Source organism: Coptis chinensis, chromosome 7, assembly GCF_015680905.1.
Source record: "Coptis chinensis isolate HL-2020 chromosome 7, ASM1568090v1, whole genome shotgun sequence".
Classification (NCBI taxonomy): Eukaryota; Viridiplantae; Streptophyta; class Magnoliopsida; order Ranunculales; family Ranunculaceae; genus Coptis; species Coptis chinensis.
The window spans coordinates 55,623,653-55,639,090 of record NC_141462.1 but is presented as its reverse complement, the minus strand read 5'-3'; the positions used below and the strand labels follow the sequence as shown (position 1 = coordinate 55,639,090).

The following is a 15,438-nucleotide window of genomic DNA, read 5'->3' as shown; positions in this document are numbered from 1 at the left end:
AGCCTTAAACATATTGCATTAGGACAGGTTTTAGCCCGCTCACTAGGAAAGCTCGTTTGACACATGGATCGAGTGACGGTGCTTTTAGCACAAGAACTGGGAATCGTGTTATCCGGGTTTAGGAGCATTTATTTTTTAATTAAAAATTCAATTCGGTTTGAGATTTGTTGCTTATTTTCTGTGATTGTGCATCATCCCGCATCTTTCATTTTACGTCTGTTGTCTTTCATGGTAGAGTTAGGTTTTCATCATCTAGAGTCAGAAGTTGTGTATGGTAGAAACTCGTTTTGAAAATCCTGATATAGCACCTTTTGATCCGGAAATCGAAAGAACATTTCATAAGGGACCTACTAATCCAAACCAAGGCGAGTTAGAAAAACATTTGTTAGAAATGGCAGCAGAACCCGAAGTTAAAACCCTTAAGGACTACTATTATCCAGTCCTTAATTCTAATCCTTCTTGCATAGATTTGCCTGCGTGTGATGCTAATTTTGAGTTAAGGGCGGCCATCATAAACTTGCTTCCCCAGTTCCATGGTCTTGATTCTGAAGATCCTTATCTTCACGTTAAGGAGTTCTTAGATATATGTGGTACTCTTAACTTCCCTAGAGTCCAACCAGAGATTATCAAACTCCACCTCTTTCCTTTTTCACTGAAGGATAAGGCAAAGTTGTGGTTGAATTCCTTAGAGTCTAAGTCTATCACTACTTGGGATGAGTTGAACATTAAGTTTCTCATTAAATTCTTTTCCATGCACAAGACTACTAGCCTTCGGCAACAGATCATGCATTTTACTCAAAAAGAGGGGTGAAGAGTTTTATATATGTTGGGAAAGATTTAAAGATCTTCTTTTGAGGTGTCCTCACCATAATTTTGTGAAATGGCAATTAGTGCAGTTTTTCTTTGAGGGGTTGTCGATTTCACACCGTCAGTTTGTTGAGTCCCGAAGTGGGGCAGATATCCGCTCTTTGCAAGGGGACGCAGCTTGGAAACTTCTTGAGACAATCTCTGAAAGTTCTCAGCAATGGGAATCTCTAGGAAGGGTCTATGATAAAAGTGTATAAGTAGCTGCTGAACCAAAAAGGGGTGGTGTTTATGAAGTGAGAGGCGATTTTGAGATGAGTGCCAAACTAGCCAATCTTGCTAGGGAGGTGGAATCCTTGAAGTTAAAAGGGGAGAGTTCTCATGTCAAGTTAGTTAGTCAAGTATGTCAGCTATGTGAGAGTCCCGCGCACACAGCCCAAACGTGTCCTTCTATCTCTGCGTTCAATAAGTGTATAGCTGAACATGCTAATGCACTCAACACATATAATAAGAAACCGTTTGGTGACCCTTACTCTAACACATATAACCCTGGGTGGAGGAATCATCCCAATTTTTCATGGAAAAATGGGCCGCATCAAACCCGATCCGGGGTGTCACCTGTGAATCCTCCTTCCCACCATATGCTCAAGTTCCTTCCAACCAGTTTCAAGAATACCAAAGAACCACCTCCACCATCTAAGAAACCATCTCTTGAGGACACTCTTAGTCTTTTCATGTAGAGTTCCCTTCAATTTCATCAAGACACCCAACGATTTCAAAAGGATACCCAACAGAGTTTGCATTCAAATGCGCAATCTATTGCGAAGTTAGAAATTCGAATGGGTCAAATTGCTAATACTTTGAATGAGAGGGAAAATGGTAGGTTTCCTAGTCAACCAGTGGCTAATCCAAAGGGACAGTATGAAATAGGCTCTAACTTGAGCCAAGAGCACCACCAGGAGCAAGCCAAGTCTATTACCGTTCTTAGAAGTGGTAAACATATTGATAATAGGGTTGAGATGCCTAGGGATGTTGAGGTCAGATCTGATCCTATAGAGTGTGAGGGCGAGAAGAGTGATGTAAGTGGTTCTAATAGTCGTGATGCTTCTAAAAAGTTCTTAGAGCCTCCTACATCTTTCGAGTCTAGTCCTGTACCATCTTATATACTAAAAGCTCCTTTTCCTGAGAGGTTAGTTCATGCTAAGAAAGGAAATACTTTTAATGAGATAATGGAGATGTTTAAGCAAGTTCATATTAATATTCCATTACTTGATGCTATAAAACAAGTTCCTTCTTATGCCAAGTTTCTTAAGGATATGTGTACGCAAAAACGTAAGTTGAATGTGCATAAGAAAGCTTTCCTTACTGAGCAAGTGAGTTCGATTATTCAAAACCGCACTCCACCTAAGTTTAGAGATCCAGGATGCCCTACTATTTCTTGTGTTATAGGTGATCATATGATTGAGAAGACATTACTTGATTTGGGGGCTAGTGTTAATTTGTTACCTTATTCGGTTTATTTACAGCTTGGTCTTGGTAAATTGAAACCTACGCCGAGGGGTTTTGGGTTGGTTCGTGAATTGGAAATGGAGAAGATTAATGTTTCGATCCGGTGGTCCAGTAGGTAGGTTAATTGGGTGCACACGGGCTGGTTTTAAAACTTGCACATGCTCCGGTCTATAATTCTAAATCCACCCCCTTGCTGGTCACATGACTACTTAATCTCATGGGCCCAAATCCTTTTACTCTTTTTGTGTCATATTTTACTTAGTTGGGCCCAATATTCCAAATCCAACCAAAGGCTCATCCAGCGATCCAAATGCAATGAACAGCTATCCAAATGCGATCCAAATCCAATAATAACCCATTTCACCCTCTTTCGGGAAACCTCCAATGAACTGAACACCCAATGTTAGGAGCTCACGCACTGATATCTTAAATCTCGCTAGTTTCGGCACTTTTAATCAACTCAATTCCAATTCTGCAAAAATCATCAAAAATACGCTAACTAAATCAAACGAATAAATTAAACAAACTAACTAATATAAAATTGAGCGTAAATATATAGCATTTACGTGCTTATCAAATCCCCTAAACTTACATTTTGCTAGTCCTCGAGCAAAACTAAACTAATAACAAAAACAAAAATTCTAACTCACTTTCGTAGGAATCACGATTACACTTCAACTAGCAGATAGGTCTGTCAGGGTTCCACGTGGTATTGTTGAAAATGTTTTGATTCAGGTTGATAAATTTTATTTCCCAGTTGATTTTATTGTTCTAGAAACACAACCTGTTCAAGATCTTAAACACCATATTCCTGTCATCTTAGGTCGTCCATTTTTGGCCACATCCAATGCTATCATTAACTGTCGTAATGGAGTGTTGAAGCTTTCTTTTGGTAATATGACTATAAAACTTAATGTGTTTAATGTGACTCAACAACCTCCTGAACCTGATGATCTTTGGGATGTTAATCTTATTGAAAGTGTGGTTCACAAGACTTTCTTGGAAAGTTATTCTGATGACCCTCTTGAGTCTTGTTTAACTCACTTTGGTGGTGATTTTGATATGGATAATTCTATTTGTAAAGTAAATGCTTTGCTTGATGCCACCCCAATCTTAGATACTAATAAGTGGAAAACCAAGGTAGAACCTCTTTCTCCTTCTGAGTCTAAACCAGTTCTTTCCATAGAGAGTCCTCCTAAGCTTGAGTTGAAACCATTGCCTGATACTCTTAAGTATGTCTTTTTGGGACCTGATGAGACTTTGCATGTTATTATTGCTTCTAATCTTGATAGTGAACAAGAGAGTAAATTGCTTAGGGTTCTTAGAGACCATAAGACAGCTTTAGGGTGGACTATTGCTGATATTAACGGGATAAGCCCCACTGATTGTATGCATCATATTCATCTAGAGGAGAATGCTAAACCAACCCGTGAATTCCAGAGACGGCTTAATCCTAACATGAGAGAGGTAGTGAGAGCCGAGGTTCTCAAGTTGTTAGATGCGGGTATCATTTACCCCATCTCCGATAGTCAATGGGTGAGTCTGGTTCAGGTTGTGCCTAAGAAGTCTGGTATTACGGTAGTTAAGAATGTGAATGGCTAGTTAGTTCCTACCCGTATGACTACTGGGTGGTGTTTTTGCATTAACTATCGTAAGTTGAATCTAGCCACTAGGAAAGATCACTTTCCTCTTCCTTTTATTGACCAAATGCTTGAACGGTTAGCCAGTCATAAGTATTATTGCTTTCTCGATGGTTATTCCGGTTATTATCAAATATGTATTACACCTAAGGATCAAGAAAAGACTACATTTACTTGTCCTTTTGGAACTTTCGCCTACCGTCGTATGCCATTTGGGTTATGTAATGCACCTGGTACCTTCCAGAGATGCATGCTTAGCATTTTTTCTGACATGGTAGAGAGGTTTCTTGAGGTGTTTATGGATGACTTCTCTGTATTTGGTGATTCTTTTGATGAGGGTTTGCACCATTTGGAATTAGTGTTAATTAGGTGCAAGGAGAAGAATCTTGTGTTGAATTGGGAGAAGTGTCATTTTATGGTTCAACAGGGTATTGTTCTTGATCATATTGTTTCTACTAAAGGAATTGAGGTCGATAAGGCTAAGATTGATATCATTTCTAGTCTTCCACCACCTAAGACTGTGAAAGATATTAGGTCTTTTTTAGGTCATGCTGGATTTTATAGGTGATTCATTAAGGACTTTAACAAGATTTCTCGTCCCTTATGCAATTTACTTGGTAAAGACGTTGATTTTGTCTTTGATGATGATTGTTTGAAAGCTTTTGAGAAGCTTAAGCATTTATTGACTACCGCTCCTATCATACAACCACCTGATTGGAGTGTGCCTTTTGAGTTAATGTGTGATGCGTCGGACTATGCTATTGGGGCTATTTTAGGTCAACGGTTTGATAAGTTGGCCCATGTAATTTATTATGCGAGTTGAACTCTTAATGATGCCCAAATGAATTACAGTATAACCGAGGAGGAATTGTTAGCTGTTGTGTTTACTTTAGACAAATTTAGGTCTTATCTCATAGGGTCTAAGGTTGTCGTGTTTACTGATCATTTGGCTTTGAAGTATCTTCTTTCTAAAAAGGATGCTAAAGCGCATCTTATTCGTTGGGTCCTCTTATTACGAGAGTTTGACATTGAGATTAGGGATAAAAAGGGTACAGAGAACGTGGTCGCTGACCACTTGTCTAGGCTTATAATAGAGTCTTCTACTAGTCTTTTGCCTTGAATGAGTCCTTCCCTGATGAGCAACTTTTTGCTGTCTCCCAGTTACCTTGGTATGCAGATATTGTTAATTATCTTGTTACAGGTCAGTTTCCTTCTCATTGGAGAAAACAAGATAAATCTAAGTTTCTTGCTGAGGTTAAGTATTTTTTCTGGGATTACCCATACTTGTTTAAGTCATGCCCTGATCAGATTATTAGGAGATGTGTTCTTGAGAGTGAGTTTCGTAGTATTCTCTCCTTTTGCCATGACCATGCATGTGGTGGTCACTTTGGTCCTAAGAAGACGGCTGCTAAGGTTTTGCAGTGTGGTTTTTATTGGCCTACTCTCTTTAGAGATGCACATGAGTTTTGTTTAGGATGTGATCGATACCAGCGTACGGGTAATATTTCCCATAGGAACATGATGCCTCTTTCCCCTATTTTGGTTGTTGAGCTTTTTGATGTGTGGGGTATAGACTTCATGGGTCCTTTTCCTCCTTCCTTTGGCTATCTTTATATCCTCGTCGCGGTAGATTATGTTTCTAAATGGGTTGAGGCGATGCCATGTAAAACGAATGATCACAAGGTTGTAGTTAACTTTTTGAAATATAATATATTTTCTCGATTTGGTACTCCTCGTGCAATTATAAGTGATAATGGTACTCATTTTACAAATCGTGCGTTTGAATCTTTAATGAAAAAGTACTCTATTACTCATAAACTTGCTACCCCATACCATCCCCAAACTAGTGACCAAGTTGAAGTATCTAATAGGGAAATTAAACGAATTTTAGAAAAGACGGTACGACCAGACCGTAAGGATTGGTCTCAACGTCTTAATGATTCCCTTTGGGCTTATAGGACTGCTTATAAGACTCCCATTGGTATGTCTCCTTATAGGCTTGTGTTTGGGAAGGCATGTCATTTGCCTGTGGAATTAGAACATCGTGCTTTCTGGGCCATTAAAACTTTTAACTTTGACATGCGTAGAGCAGGTTCACAACGTAAGCTCCAATTGAATGAGTTAGCTGAGTTAAGGAATGAGGCATATGAGAATGCCAAAATTTACAAAGAGCGGACTAAGATTTTTCATGATAAATCTATTTTTCGCAAGTCTTTTGAACCTACTCAAAAAGTTTTGCTATATAATTCTCGTTTGCGTCTTTTTCCTGGTAAGTTACGTTCTAGGTGGACTGGTCTTTTCATTGTTAAAACTGTTTTTCCTTATGGAGCTATTGAGATAGAGGATCCTACGGATGGTCGTGTATTTAAGGTTAATGGTGAACGCTTGAAACCATATCTTGATGGTTTTGCTAATAAGGATGTGGAAGAGGTGGATCTTATTGATCCTGTTTATCATGACTGAATGAGTATGCTTGTTGTATTTTAGTAGTTTAGGTTTTGTTTTTCTGTTGTAAGAGTCGCTTCGTTTTGTTCCCAAATATTTCATTCCAGCCCCTAGTCTCCATTTGGGTCAACCAATGAGAAACATATTATTGTGATTTTCAGGTTATGACAGGTGTTATATTTATGAAATGTCGAAAATACAAAGGAGACTCTGTCAAATTTTTTTCAACTTTGGGGCGTTCATTTTGTGTTTGGTTGGTAGACAAAATGCTAATCTAAGAATTGGGTGTGCGAAGCATTAGTCTGCTAGAGACGTTAACTATAGCGCTTATAGGAGGCAACCCATGTTTTTATTTTTGTCTAGTCTTTTGTGCACGTGTATCATGCATTCCACTCTAGCACCTTTTCTCTGCCTTTTTGGGGACGTGTAACTCTATGGGATGAGACACGTGACACATTTTAGTCATTATAGTAACTTGGTTCCTCTTTTATATTATCATTGTTATATCTTTTGTGAGGTACTAATTTCTACAGGTGACTCTAAGATATTATTTTTCGTTTTTGGAAACTCTTGGTAACCTCTTTCCTTATATACTTTTACTTGTCCATGTTGTTATCTTTTAAATTCCGCATCTATGTTAACATTGAGGACAATGTTTATAAGAAGTTTGGGGGTGGGAACAAAATGTTTGTTTAGCGAAAAATAAATATGTCCAACATAGTATGATTAATGGTGATTTCCTATGATGAGAAATTTAAAAAAATTAGATTTCTAAAGCCACTGATTTTCAAGGAATCTATGAAGTTAAGAGTTACTTTTGAAGTCATTGTTGTTTTTAGACTATTTTCTACCTCTAGAAATAGATTTTGTTGATGAAAGTCTAAGCCAAAGTGGAATATGCACTATTAGCCACCTGATACATGTCAAATTAAAGAGTAATTTAATCTCCTAGTGAACTAGAAGAGAATTATAGAGACTTAACCTGTGAGATTGGAGCTTTTGAATTTATTGGAGAGTTTTTACGTAAATTCAGAGTCCAAGTTGACTCAATCATTCTTCTGTGCCTAAATTCGTTGTATGGTCTCATTTTTTTTTCTTATTTTGATCGATCACAAAGTGACATCAACTGGGGAGATAGCCATTAGGTCTTGTAGTCTATTTGAAGCAGAATATCATACTGATAAGTCAAGTAGTGAACCAATTAGCCTTTATTTATCCCACCTAGTAGGATCATCATGTTAACCCCTTTTGAGCCTTATATATTAAGCCTTTTCTTCTCAAACCAACTATACTTAACCCAACTCCAGATAAGGAGTGTAAACCCATATTATTGGCCTTACCCATATTTCTGAGAATTTCTAAAAGACTAAGGAGAAAGCTAGAAGAAAGAAGATTCGGAAGGAAAATTTACCAAAATCAAATGAAGAAAATCATTCCTTTTGCTCAAAGTGATTCAATAGAAAAGAAAGAAAAAAAAAATATAATATATATATATATATATATATATATATATATATATATATATATATATATATATAATAGAAAAGAAAAAGAAAGAGAAAGAGAAATCATTGAGAAGAAGTAGTGAGAAAGCAAAGTAATGTGGTTTACAAAGTGAAGAAAATTTCCAAGAAGATCAAGTACAAGATGGTCTTTAGTTTATTCTCAGAAATTTTTGAATCTTTTTTACCCTTTTCTTGTTAACCTATCCTAAGCCCCGTCTTAATACCCAGACTTATCACAAAAGTATGATATGAAGTGTAGAATAGGTGAGAGGATGCTAAAGTGAAGGACCCGACACTTCACATGTGATTGATGTTCTTTCCATGAGACTAATTTGTTTTTGAAATTTTATATGTCCGTCTTTCTGGCTAAGTATGTGGGATGTTCTATTATTTTACTCATTTCCCTGCATACAGAGGTAAAATTGAAAACTTATCTAAAAGAGAGACTTTCTTGTGAGTGTATGAATGGTGAGGATTGAGGTTGATATATTCTTTGGATAGTAAGTTAGGAATTCCGTTACTTGGATAGGAGATTGTATTAGTTTGGCTAAACACACACACACGCTTTGGTTTGGCGCAGTAAGCAATGATTTCTATCTTTGGAAGTAGTGATGTGTCTTGGTGATAATGACGTAAACTGTGGTGATTGATGATTTTTGACCTTGTTTATTAGTTGGAAAAAGTTGTTATCTCTGAGAAAAATTATATCACCAATGGTTATGCTATGTTAATATTTGTGGGTACCGTTTCTGAAAACCCTCACGAGACTAAACTCGTTCACTAGGGGTAACCTAGGGGTTTAAAAGGCTTGTTACACATGCTAAGTGTAATCGTGATTCCTACGAAAGTGAGTTAGGATTTTTGATTTTGTTATTAGTTTAGTTTTAGTTTTGCTCGAGGACTAGCAAAATATAAGTTTGGGGGTATTTGATAGACACATAAACGTTACATATATCTACACCCAATTTTATACTAGTTAATTCATTTAATTTATCCGTTTGACTTAATTAGTGTGTTTTTAGTGATTTTGCAGGAACGGAGTTAACTTGATTAAAAGTGTTGAAACTATCGAGATTCGAAGATATTAGTGTGTGCACGTTGATCTAGTTCAGTGGAGTAACAAGGCTATGGCTATGAGTATTTGGTGAATGCACATGAAGCCAAGATTTAAGTGAGGACGCGACCGAAAAAGGTCTTTGTAAAGTTGGGCCCAATTAAGTAAATACAAAGGAAATAAAAGAAAATGGAATTTGGGCCTAAAGTTTAGTCTGGGTCCAATAGCTTAAGATCAGACCATGTGTACCAAGCCAATTCTTAGCACTTAAATAGACCAGCCCATATACACCAAAGCCCATCGAACCAAACATTAAACATTTAAACCTCATCTCATTATAGTATTTGGAGCACCTGATCGGTCTCCACCCTTCGCTTCACTCACGAACAGGAGCAAAGTTCCTCTCTTCAGGCGAAATAATCAAACCAACCAACCGAACAAAACAACCCGCACACTAGCATACCTTAAGCCTACCTACTCCCACTACCACCTGATCACCTCTCATGTTTTCCATCTTTGTTCTCTTTCTTTAAGAATTCTTTAAGAATAGGAGACTGACCGATCCAATCCCGAATTTCACGCAACTCAACCGAATTAGATACTTCTAATTCAAATCAAACTCTCGATGTGAATCCATTATATATAGAAGAGAGAAACAGTAGAGAAGGGGCGCTCTAGAACACAGAAGATAGAACATAACACCGGAGAGCCGAAAAGCGAGAATTGGAGACGCACGGAAATCAAGAACGAGATGAAGGAAAGCCAAGGAGATTTCACTGTCGACATGAGTTCTCCTAACCTTTACTTTATTTTCAGTTTGATTATTATGTGTACCTAAACTATTAGCTAGGGCTAAGATGAAGCCCTAGACTTGTATAGGTTTTTTTTTTTTTTTTTAGTTTACTGTTCTCGGAACTTAAAGATTAAACTTGATTGATTTCTTTACATAGTAATATGATTACTTTCATTAATTATATCTTGCATGTTTCATGTCTCGACTAATTAATAGTTAGATTATTCTCTTATTATTATCAATGCACTACGTTTATTGTTTAAATAAATCTGTGAAGAGTTGTGCTATAAAAAGACAACTCTTGCTAGGGATTTATATTTTCGTTTGCTGAAATCCAATCAATCTAATAAATATAAGAGCTTCATGATCATGTCTTCGAGAAAGCTAGAGTTACCTTTCCCTCGTGCTACTCGTAATTAAAAGGGAACTATAAACTGATTTGACTAGGATAACCTACAACGGTCTAGGGTGGATTCGAATGCCTTAGTGTTTTCTTCGTTAATAGTTAACCCATTTAATTTCTTGCTTTCATAGTAATTAGTTAATTTTAGTTAAATAGTAATTCAAACTTCCATAAAAGAATATTGTTCGAATTAGTTAAGTATAATTTTAATACTCCTTTATCCGAAGTAGCAATCCCTGTGGGATCGACCCGTTTGCCGCAACTATTTTCAACGATAGCTGTGCGCTTGCGGTTTAACTAGGGTTAGATTAGTCTATTTAATTAGACCGACTAATTTCCTATCACTGAGTTAGATGGAGAACACGTGTACGGTAGATATTGTTTTGAAACACCTTTGAGGCTTTGAGTAGTCTTTTAAAGCACATTAATTAATATGTAAATGTAAAAATGACAAAATTAAAAGTTGGAATAAAGGCAAAAAAAAATATAATTCTTAAATGTTGGGTTTAATTCGTTAAATATAACGGTTGTATTAAATCGATAGATGGATCAAAACACAATTTGTAAGTTGGCTCATTGAAACATTAGTAAAGGATTTGTTGGCTTGGGTCTTTAATACAACACTTCTGAAACGTTTCAGATGATTAACTTCCATGGGCTATACTTATGTATAAAATAAATTTTCACATTTATTTAACAGTGAACTTTTTCATTTCTACTTTTTTTTTCTTCATGTTTCATCGAAAATATACTTATGCATTTTTCGTGATCAATAAACAAATGATATTGAGTGAATTTATTGAATTATATATTATTATTATTTTTCTAAACATGCATCAAGAAATGTAAAAAAAATCATGTCGATGGCATGAGTTATACCTAATCACTAAGAAAACAAGTTGGATTTACAAATCATTGGTTAGGACAAGTTAGATGTGTTAATCACTAATAAAACTGGTTTTTTGTGTTTATTCATTCAAAAGGACAACCCCATGTTGACTTGACTTTTTATTTTCTTTTTGTTCCAATTATACCCTTCTATGTTTCGTATATAAGTCATTCATTTGAACTAGAAATAGAGAAATTAGAGAAACCATCGAGCGAAGCCAAGCGAAGCGAAGCAAAAAGGAAATACAAGATCGATCGTTTTTGATTGATGATTAAAGTTGAATCTAGAGATTCTACATTTTATTCGATTCGATTTGAAGGTTTGTCTCAACTTTATTATTCAAATTGAAATTGATTCGATTCGATTTTTATTTTGATTCATTTTATTTGTTTGTTGAATTGGAAGGTTTATTTACTATATATATATATTTTTGCTATCTATCTTATTAATATAAGTGGCTCATTTGTGCCAAGTTTGCTTCCTGTATTTAAATCTCTTCATGGATCTAAATTTTTGAGTATGCACTAACAATTGTGCATACCACATTTTTTTAATGATGCATGTGTGGTTGTTTGATTTTGCAGTGCCATGGACTTTAGTGTGGTGGGTGTTTTTTGTTATAAAGGCGGTTCGTTGCACATTCATATCGGGTTGGAAACTTGTTTGGACGATCTTAAACGTGAATTGAGTGACAAATGATATGATTTGAGTTCGAATTTCTTTAATTTGTTTTTTTTCCGCGATGGCAAGGACACCATGATTGAGATCAATATAGCGATACATTCTTTGGCATGTTATTGCTTTGCAAAGAAAAAGTTAACTGTGGATGTTATTGCTTTGCAAAGAAATATATATATCTATATATATATATATATATATATATAGCTAACTAACCTGTGGGCAAAGAAGTCGCCGCGGCGAAAAAAGATGTGAGGAAGTTGACCAGTGAGACGTTGGACCCGGTTAATTAAAGAGTGGTCCAGTTTTTGGCATCCGAATTTTGTAATGAGTTTGTCATAATCTATTTTGCCATCTCCTTTAGCAGCAACCTCCCACGGACTCACTACTTGTTCTTGTTCTTCTTCCATTTGTTGTTTCTTGTCAATAAAACAGACTGAATATTCTTATTAGCCTTCTTCTTATTAATGATTAACCCTAATAATTTTTTAATACATTTTAGCATATAGAAAGAATAGTAACAACGAGGGAAGAAGGAAATAGAAAAATAGGTAGATTTGCGCTGGGCTTATGGTGGATCAAGTGTTGGATTTTTGTCCGTGGTCTCGGAGGTACATAGGCCCTTGGCTGTAACAAGAAATAAGCCAAAATGCCCTAATTTTAGTTTTTATCTATTATAATAAAACAAAATGGAAAGACAAAGGGTGGTCCAAATTTTCTTTGGATCTGCATTAGAAGAGGGACACGTGTGCGGTTGGGATCATTTTGAAATCTCTTTGAGGCTAATTCTCAATGACATTTAAAAGGTTTACTTAGAAAATTAAAATGTTTTGTAAATGAATTATTACTCCTATAAATGGGTTTTATTAAAAAAAATCAGTTACAAAAAAATAATAATTAAGCCTTCTTGAGTCATGACCCATCCCGTTCTCCCCTTTCTCTATACATGTGCAATTTTAAACAAATTGATCCAACATTATTGAGAATTGTTACGTTCTTAAATAAAACATAATAAAACTTTTAATATAGTAGAAAATGTAAAGACGTTTCTATAATCTATATGTTGGTTTAATTGTAAACTTTTCATACAATTTAATTTCCAGAATGATGTAATAAAAGTTTAAATAGTTGGGCTCCAGACGTTGTCAGGTTGTCTGGTGCTTAATCCCCAAGCCTTGCCAACTTCAGATAATAAATAATTTGTTGCCTCTTAAATTCTTAAATTTGTTTCTAATTGGCGTTTGCGTTTCAGTGCTTCTCATTTCTAATTTCCAATTCACTGTAATAATTAAATTGTATATTATACAATAGCTAAAGAAAACCGATCCTTCTCTTTCTAAACCCTAAACCTTCTACTTCTTATTTACTTGCTTGAAACGCCTATATCAACTAAATGAGCATTTAATATTTCTGTTCTCCTCTATTAACTCTCCTATTATTAAGCTATACCTCTCTCTCTCTCTCTCTCTCTCCACTCAGTTGTTCTTGATTTCTAATCATCTTCAGGATGGTCTTTAGAAGGTACGAACTTTTCCTAATTTTAGAATAACTATATTTGTTGGATTATTGTTTGGTGTTAGAGTATGGACATTGGTTTTTGGTTGAGTTGGTCTTACTAATATTTTGGTGCCGAATTTTTAACTTTGTTGATGAAGATTCAAGATTTTGGTTTTGCATGCGAAAACCAATAGTAATTTTGCTCACAACTGAGTTGTGATGAGTAGGCCGCAGACCACCCTTCTCTTTCATCTGCTTTATGTATGCATTTGTTTTGTTGTCCGTTGAGTTTGACAGTTGATATCGGTGTCAAATTATTTTCTTTCCGTGCAGCTTTGATCCACTAACCATAATTTCCTCTCGAACTCCAATACTCCATTCACTGTTATTCATTATGGTAGATTGGAAACGGTTACGCATGAGTATTTGCATGCTTTTTGTTTCTATAACGCTTTTATTGATCTTAACTATCGACTTTGTTGGCACTTAGGACATTATTATTTAGAAACTAGAAATTATTATTGATTTGGTGACTGATATCTTATTTGCACTGTTAGTGGAATTGGTAAGATACATTCCCTCTGCATGCGACACAAACTTCTTCACCAGGTGGCGTATCCCAAAAAAAGAGCAACTCAGAGCTTGACCCATACTCAAAGAAATACCAATATATGCATGGCTGGCTGTGATATACTAATTCATGTAGAGGATGCATATATTCACCATATTTTGGTCTATCCACCATTTCATCTAGAAAATGCATGTTTGTTTGATATTTTCCCAATAGATGAAAGTTCTCATCACATATGCTTCCACTTAGGGAACTTTCAACGAGCAACATTAATAGAACTAATCTATTTCTTAGTTCAATTGGACATTGTTTGATTTCCAACTTAACTTTTCTCATCTCCTCTTTGGTATCAGGATATCCTCTTTGGTCAACGTGAATTTGCACTTTTAGCCGTAGATTTCGATCAAAACTTAGCCAACGCGTGTTGTCATGCAAGCCTATTGGTCAGTGATACACTTTTTGTTAAAGTTGGTTGATTTCATTGGTCTCTCAAGTGACTAGGTTCCTACTCTTAGCTTGGTTCATTACTCTCGCCATTCTCTGGTAAGCTTGGTATTACTGTATTAGCCCACTTCATTTTGGCTCTTATCCCTCTCTTTTTATTACAACTTTCTTTGCTTTTATCCCTGGTTTGGGTGTTAATGTTTCAATTCTAAATTTAATTATTGTTTTAGTCATTATTATTATTATTATTTTTCATTTTTTGCATTTTCAGGTGTTTGGAGACAGGCTAGAACAAAAGCTCAACTAAATTTTGCAAAACAGTTTGGTGAGTTGCCTTTCATGTCCACGACATGTCCAATTGTAAGAATTAAGTTGTTTTTGTATATCCATATTATAGTGCTTAACCAAGCTTTGAGGAGTGGTGGGAAATTTACGCCAATGCAAAAAAAAAAAAAAAAAAAAAAAAAAAAAGAAAAAAGGAGATCGGATTTTGGAAGAGGTGGATTGGACTAACTCCAAGCTCTTCAGCTGTTTGGAAGAGGTGAAAGAAAAGAATTGAAACATAAGCCATTTATATAAATTCTTGATAGTAGATTAATGTGTTGAGTGTGAATGACATCTATTCTTTATATTCACTACAATATTTATTTATTTTCTTTTAAGTACCGTACTGTTAGCTGTATTTGATGTAATATTTTGTACTCAAGGTATTTGCTTGTCATAGATGTTTGGAGATTTTTCTTGGGATTGGTTATTTGATCTTTTCGGTGTCATGAATGTTTTGGAGATTGTTGTTTTTACCATAACAAATGATGTTAAAACGTGTATGTATATTTCATTGACACGTACGCTTTACATGAAAGTAGCAATGATGAGATTAAACAATTAAAGGAGTAGATGCACACAAGTACTGATTACATGAGACTTGATTTGTGTACCTCAGGGTTTCTGCTTACATATAATTGTCATGTAGGGCAATAACTCTTTTTATGTTTGGGATTTTCTTACTCTTCTTAGCTTATATTTGCAATAGCATGGACAACATTATTTGACTCAGGAATTCATGGTTAGGAGCGACAGATCCGGATCGTCTGCTTGTTAAGAAAGTGAGAGCTTGCCACATCCCGACTGTCGCAAGGAAAACTAGAACCTAAATCTTTTTTATCAATCGAGAAGGGATGGGTAATCCACATATCGAAATCCGGA

At 35.6% G+C, this 15,438-nt stretch overlaps 1 protein-coding gene and 1 pseudogene across 1 annotated transcript; both read left to right on the top strand.

Annotated features, from left to right (window-relative positions):
- The first annotated feature begins 391 nt into the window (after positions 1-391).
- On the top strand, positions 392-811 carry LOC147488042 (uncharacterized). The gene has a single exon (XM_086574239.1). The coding sequence runs from the start codon at positions 392-394 to the stop codon at positions 809-811; it is 420 nt and encodes a 139-aa protein (XP_086430365.1).
- Positions 812-1,579: 768 nt separating this feature from the next.
- LOC147488041 (uncharacterized) lies at positions 1,580-6,416 on the top strand (annotated as a pseudogene).
- The last annotated feature ends 9,022 nt before the right edge of the window (positions 6,417-15,438 follow it).